A 17,542-nucleotide genomic window follows, 5' to 3' on the forward strand; every position below is an offset into this window, starting at 1 on the left:
GTGGGGTTTAGGTACGCTTGCAATATAAATGGCAATGATCTAAAACCCATCTGTACAAAGGTAATGTTTTGAAGGAAGGAGTTTCACTCAACAAATGTAGGACTGGGGACCTGTAGGTGGGGAATGTAGGAGGTCCTGGCAGTCTTTGAGAAATGAGGAAAGCCGAAGCAATGACTACTCCACAGATGAGGCCTTGAAGAACAATTCTCTTTTACTTGGAAAGAGCATCTTTCAACTTCCCTCTGTTTTCATGCTTATTCCTTTTAGCTTTTGTTTTAAAAATAAGGATGAAGCCTTTTTTATTTTTATCACTCACTCCTCTGGCCTCCTCCCTTCTTTCTGTCTCTAGGTCATACTCGTCTTGCCTTATGCTTATACATTCCTAAGATCTACTTTTCTGTCTTTGTGGTCTACTTTCTCCAATCCCTCCATTCAACCCTCTTAGATGCCTCCCCACCCCCACCATCTCCTCACTTTGTGCATGTGAGTTAATGGGGAAGAAAGCAAAAGTAAGAGCCCACTCATTACATTTCTTTCCACAATGCCCAGAAGGATCTGTGTTTGAGGCATGTTTTAAAGATCATTGTAAATCAGGAAACAGCAAGGTGGAGTGAAGGGAAATTGGAAAGAGTTCTCAGCTTACGAATGTATAATGCAAGAACATGGGCCCTCGCTCCAGCTTAATCTTGCCAACAGTTACTTGACCAAGTTCCTTGAACAAAAAGTCATTATTATGACTAACCATTCTGTATTTATAGAGAAATAGCGCTAGGAGACAAACAGTTCAAGCAGCGCTCTTGTGCTAGATGTTCTTTACTTTTTCCTGTATGTGGTCTTTTATTCCAGCGTTAATTGTGGCTATAAATCATTCCTAACCTGCTTTGGAATGAGTTTACACAGACTTCGTGCTGTTGAAAACACAGTACATTTATACATACAAGATATAAAGCATTCAACAACTCCAGGGGCAAAAATACTATGTATCAAGAATCAAAACCACAGAAGGTTTAAAAAGTAATTATCATTAAAATATTACTCTGTCTATCACCACAAATGCCTACAGCTTCTTCTGCACCACACAGAGGACACTGGAGTGGGCAAAGTGGTCACTGATAGGTGTCTTTCAGAGCCTCTTATGCCAGGAAAGGTTTTGTTTTCACAAAAGATGAGATCGGGAGATAAAAGAGTCTTGTTAAGACTGAGTGGTGAACAGGATGGGGAAGGAATGTGGACACCTAACCCCTGTCTTTGACCATCCAGGCCAGAAAGGAAGAGGCCAAAAAAGCTTGAAAGGGAGAAGAATGGCTTATATTTCTTTTTTTTTTTTTTTTTTTTTTTTTCTGTGGTGGAATATATCAGCCCAGTGAGGGGGAATGTTATTTGAACCACCCGGGGTGCACATTCCTCTGAGAGCGAGGGAACGGGGAGCCTTGACAGGCAGGCCAGATGCCAGGCTGGGACAGAGCGACCCTCTCGCAGCTTTCCTACATTTCTGACAGCTATAGCAAAGAGGGGGATAAAGGAAAAAACAAAAACAAACAAAAAACCCCAACAAAACAACAACAACAACAACAAAACTCAAACAAACAAACAAAACAACAAAAAAAAAACCCAACACTTATTAAATCTCATACACCTTTCAGATCAAATTTTTGTCTTGTTTCACTTTGGAAGTCTCTTGAACAAGCTCAGTGTTTCAAAGCTGAGGCTGCAAATCTCCCAGGGAAGGTTCCTGTATTTAATAAGCTGTTTTGACTGGAATTCAAAGAGAAAGTAAAGATTTCTGTTGGCCTAGCAATAGAAAATATGGCCCAGGCCTGTAACCCCATATCTGACCAGACAAAAATGTGTACTCTGTTAAAAACTGGAAATTTCTCAGAAACATTGGCATTGGAATACCTCTGGTTCCCCTGAAGTCAATAACAAAAAGTCTCATCATCTCTAATGGAAATACCTGTGACTAATTTTATTTGGAAAGAAGGTGCTGGGAGGTGGTGCCAGAACACCAACATAACAAACCTGCAAGTTATATAGTGGCTCGGCTACTGAGCAAAATAGCTTCCAGTTTACTCTTTTCAACTATTCCACCACAAAATTAACCCTTGGCATGGTTCATATCCTAGGAGCATGCTGAATGCTGACAAGCAGAGAAGCACAGAGCAACTGAAATGCCATTAACGTAAGCAATGATTATAATTAGCTTATAAAAATATGGAGCCATAATTCATGTGATTCAGACTTCCTTGAATGACCTGGGTAAAATTTTGGTCACCACTGAGGACCCTGTCAAGGTTCTCTGGTGTCTTGTCTCCAAGGCCTTCAAGCATGAAACTGCTCATCACCCTGTTAATGGCACCAGGAGTCCTGGAAACAGGGGATCAGGCCTTTCTACCACCACTGCAGAGAGACATGTACTCATACCACTTCCCTTGGTGTCCACACTTTCCATCCTCGGGCACGCCGATACAAAAATAAATACTGCATCAAGACAGTGAATGCGTCCAGATGATTTCACTACATGAAAAATGAAATCTAACCCCAGCAGAGACACCTTCACTCTGACAGGTCTTGTTTTCTTTCATTTTTCTTTTTCTTCCTTTAACACAAATATGATCCATCATCTGCCAAAATTCAAACCTGATGTAGACTTTCAAAAACTATTCCCAGCTAACTGTGGCACTCAAATGGCAGTTTGTCCTTTCCCATCTAGTCTAGTTCATGTCTCTATTGGCCAAACTTTCTCTCACAATTAAATTCCCATATGTGAAAGTTAGACAGAAGTGAACAGCCCTGGCTGAAGAAAGCATTAGTCCTCACATTTCTGCCAGCATGGATAGGAACATATATGCCCTCCCCGCAGGCTGGAAGGTCCACTGTAAAAGTTTCCAAATCCACCTGTTTTGATTAGTATGGTTTGCATGCAGCAGGCCAGACACAGTAAAATATAGGGGTTTCATTTCCCCTTCGATTTTGGCACTTCTTTTCTACTAACTGCTCCATTTCCTGATTCATCTACATCAAAGTTAGCAAAATGAAAAAACTCCTGGAAAGTTACAAATCAGTAGATAAACTAACTGAGGTTGATCAATTTGCTACGATGAGAAGGACTAGTTGCAATTTTCAAAGGACTGGACAGTATACATGCTTATTTTCACAGCAAATTCACCAGTTATCCCAGGATTTCAAAACTCCTCATTAAAAAACAGGTTTTAAAATGTTCCAGTAGGTAATACTACTAGCACTGGTTAGAAAATATATTTTTCCCACCTTGGAACATAATGAGAGCAATGATTCAAATACAGAAAAATGTGCCTCAAAGTAGCCGAATTTAAATCTGGACTCTCACAGCTCCCGTTTCCTCACTAGGTAAGCAATCAAAATACATCATCTGAACCCAAGTCTTGCCAGCAATTTCAGACAATAGGGCAGAATCAGCCCAAAAGACAAGTCAGATTTAGCTCTTGTGTTGTTCTACAGCAGCATTTAGACAATAAATATTCTGAGTTAAATGCAGTTCCTTAGTCTAAAGACAGGCAAAATTCTCTATTAAAAGCTCCTATCTTCTGTGGTTTGGGCTTTTTTCTTGTCAAAGACCAGTCCTATTTCTAAAAAAAATTTGGTAAAAACCTTCAGATAAATAGCTACATGTAGTAACAGATAAAAAACTCACTTTATTAGGACAACTGAGACACAGAAATAAGTAGTGGTTATAGATTAACTCTGTGGTAGACCTGTGGGCTATATCTCCAGCATTTACTCTGAGCAGCCACCAGTGATCAGTTTGATCCCGATCTCTTGATTCTAAGTTTGACATCAAAATAAATATTTTGGCCAGTGAAATTTACTTTTGTTTATTTCAGAAATTTTCTCTCCATTCCATCATAACAAAACACTATCAAATGCAAGAGAACCAAAGGGATATACTCTAAATCTCCCTGGAATTTGAGTAACACACGAGCAGCTGATATCCAAGTTAAACACAGGATAAAAGTGGAATAAGAATCTAGCAAAAGATGCAAAAGTAGAAAAACTACCAACACAATAAATTTTTCATAGAGTTATCTGTTTCTTGTGTTGGAGACTGGGGAATATCAGGGTGCTAAGACAACGTCAGCGCTCTCCTGGGGCAGCAATTCCTTCCCCATGTTTGCACAAGTGCCTTGAACAAGGGAGTTCCAGTCTCAGCTGAAGCCGTTGACGCAACGCTAGTGCTAACAATCATGTACCACCCTCTAGGTAAGAAACTTATGTGCTCCAAAGGGCTCATAGTCTAAGTGAAGAACACAACGCCTGGGAGGAAACAACTCCTACTTATACCATTTACAGGAGGAAGACTGAGGTCCTGAAATCTGAACAAGGTCACCTATGGCCAAGAACTGAAACACGGTTTCCTTAGTCCCCATCTAACGCTTCAAGGACAGAATCATAAGCATAAAAGGCATGCCTTTGATGCACTGACAAATCACCTGTCATCAGGTTGTTTATCTCATGAAAACATGACTTCTCTCATAAAAATGGGCTTCCTGATTAAATAATAGGACTAAATCATATCTTCACTTGCATTGAATAATGACAATATGAAACATACGACTCACATCCTTTAAAACAAATGCAGCTGAACTTCAAAATACTGGGCTCAAGTGATTCAGTAATTAAAGAACAATTGCAGGACAATTGTTTTTGCAATGTCAGACAAGTTTTAATATAAGTAAAAATACAGAAGAAAGATTTCTACTACTTACCAGCACACTGATTGTTTTCATCCAACTGGTAACCAAATCGGCAGATCAGAGGTCTTGTAACGGTAGGGTAGTTAGGAACGGGGCCTGGTGCTGGGGGCGGTGGATAAATATTTGAATAAGGATTCAGATATGGTGATCGATACACTGGGTTTGTTCGGGGTACGCATAAATAGCCACCATTCTGGTTGACACACACCATATCTCCTCTGCAGGCCTCAGGAATAGTCCGACATTCATCAATATCTGGAAGGAAATTGCAAAAGTTAAATGAGTGATTGCTTCTTAACGGGACCTTTCCAAACATGTTTTTCGCAAGACTTTGCTAAAAAAGTTGATGCTTTCTTTGAATGGAAAAGCTAATCCTTCCTCATGGTCCCTCACTTTGAAGTCAGGTCATACTAAAACGGGAAACATCTCATATATTCAACACAGCCTGTGCTCTACTTGTTTTACTTCACTATTAGAGAGTAGAGGGAGTGGGGAAAGCCTGCTTTGTTATTCCATAAATGTTTGGTTTAAACACTGATTTACACATGGCTATAGCACACTACTGCCTGTTCCTGCTAGAGGATCTGTCCAAACCACAACATGAAGATCAGGATTTCAAACACTGGTGGTTTGGTTTGCCCAGCTGTGAAACTTGGATCGTGATTTGGAAGTTCCTAGCTCCCTCCCACAGAAAAAGTGAGGGATGTTCAGATCTGGGGACACAGTTCAGGCCTCCTTCTTGTTTTGTTTGAGATCATTGCTGAATTAAATTTAGAAAGATACAAATGGTTCAGCCAAACTGAGCATTTGCCCGGTTCTTGGGGCACAGAAGCAGTAGGCTGCTGAGACAGGGCAAGCTGTTTTTTTGCTTATCATTTGAGTAACTTTAATGCACACGCAAGATGCTGCCCTGGAGACTGAACGCCACTGATAAAAAGATGCAATAGGGCAAAGTGCTTGTTTCCCTACATTGCCTCAACAATTTACTTGGAGTTTCAGTGCTGAGCAGTGGTAGCCTTTAGCTGAGCCTCCAGGTGGAGGCTGGCAACACAGACGGTAAATACTGAGTTTGGAGGAGAAAGAGGAGGAGGGTGAACAACCTTTGTTATTTGGCAACTAGACCGAGCTCCCATCAAAATGCATCACTGCTATTTGAGAAGCAAGGACAGTCAGTTAGTATCTCAACAGTGCCAAAGACTGGTATATGCTTGTGCTATGTCAACACACATACACATATTTGTATATATATACATCTGTATTTTTGTGTATACATATACGCAAACACACGTATTTGTCACACAGCAAGAATTTTTCAACTAAAACATACTAACAGGAGCACAATGTTAACTCAACAAAGTCAGGATTTCTGAATCCCAATTTAAATGTATTGATTTAATTAAAGTCCTACCTAAGCACTGCCCAGAGGCACGGTCCAGGTCAAACCCATTAGTGCATTGTTGCTAAAATGAGAAAACAAAGGACACTCAGTGACTGTGAAATGAGAGAGTTGCAGAGTCAAATGCTCATTTGGATTATTATGCTTAGTACAATTGTTCAGCACCATACAGTACACCAAAATAAAGTCCCTTTCCCAAAGGACAGTCAGCAATGCGTGAACCTGAGGCCTCAGCACATGCGCCAGCCCCTGAACTCAGAGGTAGTTAGTTCCCTCAGGTGGTGATAGTGTCAGGCTGTTCCTCTCCCCAGGGTAACTAACACATAATGGGTGATGGGGTCCATACCAGTTGTTAACACAGAAGTTACATTCTTCTGATTTGGGGTCTTGTTTTTGCCAGAACGGGGAGGTTTGGTTAAAAGGTACTAGCTAACCTCTCTAACAGGCTCTAACACTCCACAGTTAGACCATTCAGTATATAGGTCTCGACGTGTTAGCCATCTGACTGAAATGAAGCCACAGTTAAAACATAACAAGCTTAACAAAGTCAGGCTTTTTATTTACACCAAACCTTTTGATTTTTAGAGGATAAATCTTTAGATGACACATGTTCTAGGCATGCTAGGTTACTGGAAGCCTTGTTCCTTCCTACCCTGTGGTGCTGGTCTTTATCAGGGCTGCAACCTTGAGTCTTCAGCACCTCATCAGTGACCCTCAGCATTTCTAAAGCAGTGAGAATCCTGGTGAAGATCATGTCAAAGCCCATTAAAACAATTCCCTTCTCTCCCTAGTTTTTGACTAGGCCTCCAGCTATTTAGCAATGGGCCAAGCAGTTGACACAAGCACAGGATCCTACCAGTAAATAGGTTATTCTAATGAATGTAAACAAGAGGTATCCAGAAAACAGGAACCACTGAAGTAACAAGAGGGCAGAGGGACGGAGTATGATCAAGATTCTTCTTTTTTTTGTTATTGCTAGATGATAAATACACTTATTTTTTGACTTTGTGAAAGAAATCAGTAGAAGAGTAAAGTACTTGGTTCACGTTTAGAAAAGGAGTAAGTTGTAGATGGGAGGCAAGGGGCTAGAGGTGTAAGTCAGTGGAAGTGGGCCACTGCGGGCACATGGCACTTTTTGGACTGCACCTGCCACTTGTACTTGTGAATACACAAAACCACTGCTAGAAGTATCAAACAAGTATGAAGGAATTCTGTTTTGGTATCATGTTGTGGAAAGCCAAGATATTCTGATGGGAGAATGTACAATCAGCCTTAAGTTTTAAAGAATGTATCTACTCTACCTTTTGTTCTCTTTTCTGTGCTGTGGTGCATACCCTACACCTAGGTTAGCAGGAAAAGTTAAAATAGTTTTTAACAAAATTATTTTCCTCTGGATGGTAAATGATGATTCAGAAGGACAGAAACTACTGTAGAACTGGTTTCAACAACTTTCTAGAACTTTATTCTAGAAAAGATCCCAATATTGTCAAAATGACCAGTTTCAGTATCTTCAGAATGAATTCATTGCTATCATTTTGGTTTCAAGTTGCTTTTTGCTTGGACTTCAAAAATCAATTTACAGGACAAGATGTTTTTATAAAAATTGCAATGGAAACAATATTTTTTAAATTATAAAAACAAGCCCTCAAAGACATCTCAAAAAATCTCCAGGGCATGAAAAGCATTTCCCAATGTTCACAAAAATATCAATAAGCATGCCATGTGCAGGAAATTTTCAATGTAATAGAAAAAAAAAAAACCAACAACAACTAAATGTCAGAGACTTTTGGCAAGGGTATTTAGAAACACAACTCTGGACACTGAGTGTATCTGGATTATCAACTAGGAATCCAAACTTAACATGCCTTTGGGAACTGCTTTTCCTAATTTAAAGTCCACATGGAGCCCAAGAACACAAAGAACTAATGTTTCTGCTATTTCAAGAACTGGACTGCTTTACTTCAATCCACCCTGAAAAGCCCTGCCTCTTGAACAAAAATGGTTTGGGGCATAAATTAAAATGAAAACTAGGATACAGTCATTCAGGATCACAGTCCAAAATGAAACACTCTAAGACAAGATCCTGCTATACACAGCAAATGCCTAGTTATATGAGTAAGTTTTCCAAGTGTGGATGTTGCCCACCACAGAACTGAGATGTCCCTTCTCTTGTGGGATGGATTTTCTTATTTCCTTTTCCAGAAGCGTTCAGTTCAGAGGCAGAATCAGGTTTTCAGTGAGGTCCAGGTTTCTACAGGGATATTTTGCTGAGCTGGCAAGGATGAGTCAATAAGCTCAGTCCATGTTCAACTCCAGAAGCCTGCTGGCTCCAAGTTCTCCCCTCTAAACCCTTAGACCACACAGCTTCCTTTTCATGTAAACCCCAGACCACAGAGCTTCCGATTCACCTGCTAGCCAGTTAAATCTCATGCCATATAGCGCTTCAATACAAACAGTACATAAGTCTCTGCATGCACCTCTCACCTGTGCTTTTCCAGGGCTTGAAAGGCAGATGGCCAGTGTGAAAGCAGTCAGTATCCTGTAACATGCATAGAAAATAGGCTGAAAACCTTCTGATGTCCACGCTCATAATACAGAATTAAATACACATGGGCAAATTAATTTCTAGTGATACTGCAGTGTATCCCACGGAGTTTTTGCTAACATGAATCTGGCCTCCGGAGAAGGAGTAATACAACTGTGGGCCATATTCAGTTCTCAGAGTCACTAATTTTACTGTGGTTTTATGCAACTGGGATCAAAATCAGGCTGTACGTGTCTATTAACTAATCTATTTTTTATGACACCCCATGCAGAAGCTGTTCAATGAGCAAATGTGCAATATTCAATAAAGCATTTTTTGCCCCTCTCTGACACCTTTCTTTTGAGAATATAAACATTTTTCTTGTACATTATGCACATTTTACGGACGGGTAGACCAGAGCACAGGCCCTGCCTAAGCTCACAGTGCAACGCATTGGCAGGGCTGCAGACATGTCATGCAGGAGGTCCTGAATCCAAGCCAGTTGCTCTAACCGCTAAACCGCATTTCATCCCCAGAAGAATATATTTGAGATTAATCCATTTTCTTAGGGCCAGATTCTGTCCCTTTACTCAATCTTGAGTAATACGTTGCTCTGCAAGTAGACACACTGTGCCAGGTCATCAGCTACTAGAAGTTGCTATCTTCAATGGAGCCTTCCCCACCTATATCGTCTTAGCATCTAGTGGGACCTATTGGGTCACTTCACTGCAAATGAAGGAAGAGGATCCCTCGCTGACAGAGCTGTATGGCTGGTTTTGGAACTCCTTACCTGGAGCATAAAAATTCCGGTCAGCTAAGCTCCCACCCCCAAGTATTTACTAACAGACAGAAAACCAGGAAAGGACAGTAAGAAATTATTTTTTTATTTTTACTATGGATTTCAGTGTTTTGCTGCTGCCTTATATAAAACTTCTTCTCAATACAATTAGACCCACATCTTGCTTATGTTGGCTTCTAGTTCTGAATGGCAATTGCATACAATATGTTCCCACAAAACCAGTACAGGAAGCACGGGATATTTTAGGTAGCCTTAGTTCTGCTACCCAAGCAAGCTGCCAACTTTCTCTTAGAGCTGTCTCCGATTTCCAGTGCAAACTGGGCTGCTGAACAAGACCTACAAATGCATCAGACAAAACCACACACCAACAGTGCCGGACACATTTAACAAATTTGTTTTAAATGAGGAGACATGCACAAGCTCTGAAAAGTAAACATAAACCCTAAAATGGTCGTTCATAGTGCTGCAAAGACAGATCGTGCTTGTTGGCAGCTTCTGAGTGACAAGGAAAGGCAAATTCTGCACAGACGTTTCCTTAGAGTCAGATGCAAAGCATTCAAAGTACAGTGTTATCCATTTAGGCTTGCACTGCATTTACTGACTCCTCAAATCTTTCTGAAGAGATTTTAAAGCATGCACTGGTATAAAGACTGCATACTCACTTTGCATACAGCAAGAACAGCACTAGAAGGAAATACGGCAGGTTATAGCTGAATGTTAACTTACCTAGCAATTGGGTTACACTCTACATTACTGCAGAGTGGTGCATGCTAACGAAAATCGTCTATAAAACTGGTCAGGCAAAGCTCATACATTTCTAGCCAGTCTTCAGTTTCTGTTGCTACAAGATGACATATTCTTTCTTCTTGGTGGGAGGGTGACCTTACTGCCTCAGACATGTTCTGCCTGCAATCACCATCTCAATTTGCTCGTTGCTTTAGATCTCAAATCCCCTCCAGAATTATTAACAGGCATGCAGCACAACCTATCAACACTATAGGCAGCTGGTCACAGTAGCTTGCCCAGCAGGCAAAATATTTTAAACTAGTAATTAACTTGTGGAGTAATAACTAATTAGCTTCAAATCAATCACTGTAGCCAGAGGGATCGTTTGCTGCGGCAATTCAGCACTCCCACAGATGCTGGGGTTCCTAAAGCACAGGGTATAAGCACCGATCAAGAAGGAACTCGTTAGAGACAGTGCAGCTTTAATAACAGACAGATCGTCTTTCCCCACCTCTGATCACTGAGAGCCTGTCTCTTTGCAAATAGCTTTAGCAAGTGGATTGGCATACCAAATCCCTGCCACAGATTTTTTCCGCAAGTAGATTTTCCTTCGGTAAGTAAAGAAGTTTCATGCATACCACTTACCTTTTTAATCCTTGCATGTCCAAAACCGTTAGGAAAAGGTGGAAAAAAAACAGAGTCTGTGCTGATGAATAACTAGAAGGTTTTTCCAAACATTACCCTCTGCTAGCACTTCAGTTCCTCAGTCATTTATAGTCCAAAGAATGAAGTAGCAAGTAATGGAGAAGATCAGGAGCCGTCTGTACCTCCTCAGACACTGGAGGGAATACAGAGAAAGCACCTGGTTTTGCTTAGTTCTCTTCTGTAATTCAGCATTAAACCAATTGGAGGAGGAATGTTAAAAATGAACACTTCATTTTCTAAGTATGTTAAACAATGCAAATGGGGGCCTCAGCCTGGGACAGCTGGTTTAGATTACAAAGCTCACCAACTGGCTAGACTCCTCACAACAACCTCGAGGAGCCTGCCAGGATAAAACACTAACAGCTTGAAGGAAAGCCTCTCCCGCTGCAAACTTCACAGTTAAATGTGCCTCAGAGCAGAGAGCACCGTTATTGGACAGGAACCCTTATCAAGGGACTGGAGAAGGGAAGGGATTGTTTTCCTTGCTCTGAGAACAAAAAAAAAAAAAAAAAAAAGCCAGGCTTTTTGAAATCCCTCTAGCTGGTGTCTCGGACGATGAATATGCAACACTCACTGCTTCGTGCCAATGGCATACTGATGAAAGGTCTGCCCCTCTGGGAGGTGAATAATTTGACTTCATGATGATCGCAGCTACAGGAACTGCATGACTGCAGGATTATTTGAAAACAGGAATAAACAAATTAAACATTCAAAGGAAAACAAATGGCTTGTCTACAAACACTGGCCCTTTTTAACTGACCCCACACTTAGGAGAGCAGTTTGTGAAATGAAACATTTCTCGTGACAGACACATCTTGCAGATCTCCAGTTACGATTGAAGAGGAAGGAAATGTACTTTTTCAGGTGTTTTGCAACTTTGCCACAGGCAGAGCTCTAGTAGGTCAAGCAGAACATTTATGAGATGTGAGAGGTAAGCAATCAGATGCTGCAAAGATTATGCTAGACCCAAAGATGAACACTGAAATTAAATACAGACATAGACATTAAATGACTACTTTGAATTTCTGTTGAGTTTTCCATTTGAGGAAACCCTTTATTCCTAAGGAATGGGAAATGTCCGAGAAGATAAAAATCTATCATACATCTCTCTGAAACAGACTGAGAAAAAGAGAAACAGAGTTGTTGTAACAGATACTGATAAAGCTGGCCCCTAAGCATGGATAGCCAGCTTGATACACAAAGATTGAGCTGCTGCTGGGTTGCTGAGCACCCACAAGTCATATCAGTGCCAGTGGGAAATGCGAGAGCTCTGTACCTCGCTAACTGGCTGTAATTGTTCAAATTACTTTTCAAAAACGACTGCACCGGACACTCCGTGCCATTTCTGCCAGTTTGTCTCTCAGTGACTTGCTTACATCACTGGCACTGCATGGAAAAAGAAACACTCTCCTAGAATTATTCAGTGTCGGTACATTCGTAGATAAACAGGGACCAATTAACTTATTTTAAGTAGACTTTCTAGAAGTTTAGCAAGAACTCACACAAGGAACTTCTGAAGAAGCTCACTGGATATGCTGTGAGAGGGAAGTTTTATCATGGGTCAGAAAACAGGCAAGAGATAGAAAGCAAAGACTGGGAAAATTTTAACTGTGGCGAAAGGTTAACAGTGAGTATTCTCATTACTCCGTAAGTCCAGATGAAGAGCTGGCTTCATACACTTGTTGATACTTCACTGACTTTTTCTCAACATCACATGGCAAAATCATTGTATGCATGCCAGAATCACCGTATGAGTGCAGCATCAGTCTGCTCCCAAAGAATTGCCTCAGACTAGAGAGTTCTGATTCATCAGCCAACTGGCAGGTGTGCTCCAGCGCTGGAGACAGGAGGTGAGACCTGAGCTGATCACCTCAGGGGCTCCCTTAAGAAGGAATAGTGTACAAATGTTTTGATTTTTCCTGTCTCCATCTGACAGCTGGTGTGGATAAAAAAGAGAGTATAAAAAGGGTACCAAACCACAACTTGGGCTAGTTTACAGTGTGGTGACATTTTTTTTCCTAAATAAAAGGAGGTGATGTTATGGCTAAGTGGAATTTCTGCGGAATTTCTGCAGGACCTTTCTGTAACTACAATCAGCCACAAAAGAATGACATGCAGCCACACCCTTCTCACAACTCTCCTTGATATGAAGAGTTGCATAAAGGCAGACATTTGTGGTAAATAAAAACCCTTTTGTTCACCATGTAAAAACACGGACCATTCAATATATCTTTCAACACCATATGCTGACAACTTCACCATTTACACTAAAGATGATGGCTAAACTTTAGGTCTAGCAGCACTCTCACTTCAGTGGCCTCAACTATCCCCCCATGTTATAAAATCCACTACTTTATTTAGATTACCTTGACATTTTCTTTGTCTTCATGAGGAGGTGCAGAACAGTCCCCAGTATAAAATGGGGCTCTGTTAAGTAACTGAGTATATTCTTACAATTTTTCTTTGTGCATAGCTAAGGTTGAAACTATATCTCTAATTATGTTTAAGACGTGGATTTTGAAAATTGTGTAATATATAAGGGGCACGTAAACTCTTGTGTAACCATAACTCTACCCTCCTTGGATGAGACAACCAAATGTATGAACTGCGCCATGCTCCTGCAGTTAATGCACAATACTGGGTTAATGGGGTCCCTCAGCACTGGAGAACATAATCTAAGGGCTTCTGTATGCAAAGACAAAAGCTGTACATAGCTCAGGGAACTCGAAAAGAGTTAATTACACTCGGCACTCCTGAACAAAGAATCTGCCTTACAAAAACAAGTCCTTATCTGCTAACTTTTACAACACTTCATCTCCTTTTTAAATTCTGATACTATATTTACACTTCTCCAGAACCACATCTGTCAAACACCCAGCTCAGATGTTCTTGTCATTTTTTAAATTTCACCCTCCCTGAACATTCTCAAGGACACTGTCAAACTGAAGGAGCAGAGTCAAATCACACCGATCTGTATGGTGGTAGGTGTAGGAGCCCAAAGTCATTTTAAGTGCCAAGTCTTAGACATCTTTTAGACAGCCATATAGATCTGAATTCACTAAAGGAATTTGCCAATAACTGACACTTTAAGGCCCTATATGTCCAAGCTTTAGATGCTTAAAACATCCATTTTGCTCCTACTAAACCTTATGGAACCAAATTTTCTACCAGCAAAACTGGTAAAACACTTAGAGCACAACCGCTGGGCATTTGCAGGAACAATTGCCTTTTGATAGCTCCTAAACTCCATGAGATTCACAAGTTGGGCTTTTTCCTGACTGTGAAGATTGATATAAGTGTTCTTGGAAACTGCCAAATAAGCAAGCTTTTGATATCGTCACACGTTGATATAACACATGAGAGGCAGCAATTCAAAATACACACACCTCACCCTACTGCCACATGAATAGCACTAGGCACATGGGAAACTTGGTCTCAGACTCTAACTCTGCCTGAAAAAGAATAGGGCTCTTTTATTCCACCTCCCAGGAAAGAACCCCAATTGCAAACTCTTGGTGTTTGGAGAGAGTTCCCTCTCCTTCTTCCTTTACATTATCAGCTGAAGTCTGCTTCATTCAGTGTCTGAATTGTATTTGCCATCTCATAACATGAACGATGCAATAACCTGTTCCAGATGGCTCAGGCCAGAAGCTCAAAAGCACAGTCCCCCACATATTTTCCTTTCCGAGCCAAACATAACACAAGCAAGAATTAACAGTGAAAATTAACGTAATGTGTAGTTGTAAAAACATCACTAGTGCTAACTAAAACGTACTGGGAACGTAGAGTCTCTGAGATGTCATGTTGTGTTGATCTGTAGCTCACACTACTGTTTTTAGGTAGGAGAAAATGTAACAGCTCCTGGTGTGCTACTGTCTCTTGGGGCTCAGTTGCCTCAACATGGTAAGGCTACCACCTGTGTGAGATATCCATGTGAAAAAGAGCATAAATAAGGATCTAAAACTCTTAGTACTTCTGGACCAAGACTAAAGTCTGCTTCACTATTTGAGCAAGCCAACATTCAATCTTTGCAAGTGTCTGGGACACATAAACCATTGGTCTCCAATTAAGACCCGACAGAATTATGCACTGAAACCTCCCCTATAAATATTCAGGTCTGATTTATTTTATGCTTAAATGCCTGAAGACTGCAGTGTCTTTTGCAGGGTCTCAAGTGCTTTACTACCTTGTGTACCACACCGTACACACTGGGCACATCTGGCACAACAGCATCAGGCTGCACATTAGAGCAGCCAACTGGAGACAGTAGTTCACCCTTCCAAGTTGATCTGGAAATGTTCCCCGGCTGCTGCAGCGTGTGCATTAGATTCACCTGTGCTCCCTCCTCTCCCAGTTACATCATTTCCATGGAGTTTACATTTTGGCATTTTGGGTGGATTTTCTTCTTCTTCTTTTTTTTTTTTCTCCCAGATTTAGTTGAGCATCCTTTCTCCCATCTGCGTTTTTTTGTTTTGTTTTGTTTTGTTTTTTTCTTGATATTTCTTTTAGTCTGCTTAGGCAATTCACTTTGTTTTTATCCAGAGCAAGAGATTGCCCTCTGTAGCATCAAAGCATATTCTGCATTTTCCATTAAAACACTTCAGGTTCTAAGCAAACCCAAACAAGTCTGTGGAAATACCATCTCTCAACGGGGATGTTTAAATGTTCACAAGTATCTGCACTATTTTTGTAAAGGCACCTGCCAGAACCCTGCTGATGAATCCAGAGTAGAAAAATACTTGACATCAGTTCTCTCTTCCAGAGCTTCTCGCCTTCCAAGTGGTGGAAAACATTCTCTTTTTAACCATGTTTCACTCTTGTAGGTGCACATGTAAGCAAATACTTCTGGTTTCTTTTCAATAAAACAATCGGCAAAGATGCCTACATTTTTGGATCTTTTTCTTATCTTACGATTTCCAGGGTTATATGTTAGACAAACACGGGAGAAATTGCAGAAAGTTTCCATATGAGGAGAGAGATACTTTTGACTGTTTTGTGCTTACTCAACTGCTTTCCTAACCCCAGAAGACATTTTTAAACTTTCCTTCAATTTAAAAACTACTGCACTTAATTTACTTATTCCCATAGCAGGGATTACACCATTTCACAATTTACCTGTTTACTTTTGGGGTTTTGCAAGTTAACCATGCCGCTTGGAAATAAATTGGCTATGAAACTGGGTGATAAAAATGATGTGTGTTGTCTGTTTGCTTTCAGACTCATTCTCTGCTCTGCAGCAGTGCGGGCTGCTATAAGGAAGCAATTCAGAAAGCTATAGGTAGCAATTCCACTGAGCAGGGGATGCCAGTCCTGTTCACTAGCTCTGCAGGACGCGCGCTGCAGCGCCCATGAAGTCTTGCAAACAGATGCGGTTTACAGCACACATTGTTTCTTTATTTTCAACCAGCTGGTCTTTGCTTTGACTCGCGCTGGTTGTCACAGCAGAAGGAGTTGAGCAGTACCAGGAGTTTCCCCTCCAGAAGCAACCTAGCTGTTCCCAGGGGCTTCAGTCTGTCCGGGTGCTGTGGGGGGTCAGAACCTCAAGCAGCCACGTGAAAAATCGGTGGCACGGGACCCTTCTCCCAGCAGAGGCACTTGAACTACTAACAGAGCCCATAGCTGGAGCCTGATAAAGCAATCAGTCCCTATTTTGTCCACTGTCTCAGAGCAAAATTCAAGAAGCTCAAGTTGTGCCAGATGAAGAAAATAGAAAGGAATAAAAACTCTGACAGGTTAAATGTGAAAAACAGAGAAACAGGCCAAGAAAGTTTGAGAAACAAATCGTAAGAGCCATAAAAGCTAATAAAAAATTCTTTTTCAGACACACTAAGAGCAGGAAATCTGCCAAACGGTCTACAGAGCCAACAAATGAACAAGGTATAAAAATAGTGCTTAGAAAAGATAAGATCACACTAGAAAATTAAGTGATTCTTCCTTATCTGCATTTGCTAGAGAAACTTCAAGAGGTTCCTATAGTGGAATTAAAAAAGAAATCATAACTGGGAGGATCTGCCTAAAATTGAAGTGCCAGCAGAAGATGCAGAACAAATCAAGAAAATGAAGAGTAACAATTTATGAGAACTCACTTGACATTTAGAAATTAAGTGTTGCAGCTGAATTAAATGTGAAGGTACGTAACAGCTGAATTATTTATCGTAAGTGTGACCTCTCACAAAATTGCGTTAGTGCTAGAAGAACAGAAGGTAGCAAATAAGATACTATATTTAATAGGTTTCCATATAATGCTTAATAAAGTACAGAACAGTAAATCCACTATATTGGGCAAATCAGTAGCACAGCACAGGAGACTCAGTGTTGATCTTTTAGGCATAGAATTTCTTGGAGATTACCCTTAACAACTATGTAACTCAGAAAATTAGCTCTGATCCATGGTATATGGATTTATTTTTACATTTACTATGTTATTCCATGCAACTGAAACTAGCTCCAGCCATCTCCTAACTGGCAACTGTAAATAGCAAACATGAAATTTTCCCAGCAAAAACTTGGGAATTTGGGTGCAATAGTTGTAATCTGTTTCTAAGTCAAGGATTTAATCTATAGCCTTTGTAGCCACCCTTGGCAGCCCAAGGAAGGGACCATGGAATGGGCACTGAGGACGAGTTAGGTGTGCGAGAGGTCGTGGCACTTGAACATGCCAT

At 40.7% G+C, this 17,542-nt stretch overlaps 1 protein-coding gene across 4 annotated transcripts in view; it reads right to left on the minus strand.

Annotated features, from left to right (window-relative positions):
* The window catches only part of FBLN5 (fibulin 5), a 76,354-nt gene that overhangs the window by 53,261 nt on the left and 5,551 nt on the right, over positions 1-17,542 (minus strand). For 2 of the 4 annotated variants that reach the window (XR_006165161.1, XM_042791064.1), the window contains exons 1-4: positions 10,821-11,318; positions 8,611-8,665; positions 6,139-6,190; positions 4,743-4,985 (exon numbers count right to left, since the gene is read on the minus strand). Coding sequence is in view for 3 of the 4 variants with exons in the window: in XM_042791064.1 (XP_042646998.1) it covers positions 4,743-4,985; positions 6,139-6,190; positions 8,611-8,665; positions 10,821-10,837 (367 nt within the window). In the remaining variant the exon portion in view is untranslated. Of the gene's footprint in view, positions 1-4,742; positions 4,986-6,138; positions 6,191-8,610; positions 8,666-10,175; positions 10,226-10,820; positions 11,319-17,542 lie in introns of those variants that run through there. The other 2 variants (XM_042791066.1, XM_042791065.1) reach the window with 2 other exon arrangements.

The sequence above is a fragment of the Tyto alba genome, unplaced genomic scaffold, assembly GCF_018691265.1.
Source record: "Tyto alba isolate M040663 unplaced genomic scaffold, T.alba_DEE_v4.0 Super-Scaffold_18, whole genome shotgun sequence".
NCBI lineage: Eukaryota > Metazoa > Chordata > Aves > Strigiformes > Tytonidae > Tyto > Tyto alba.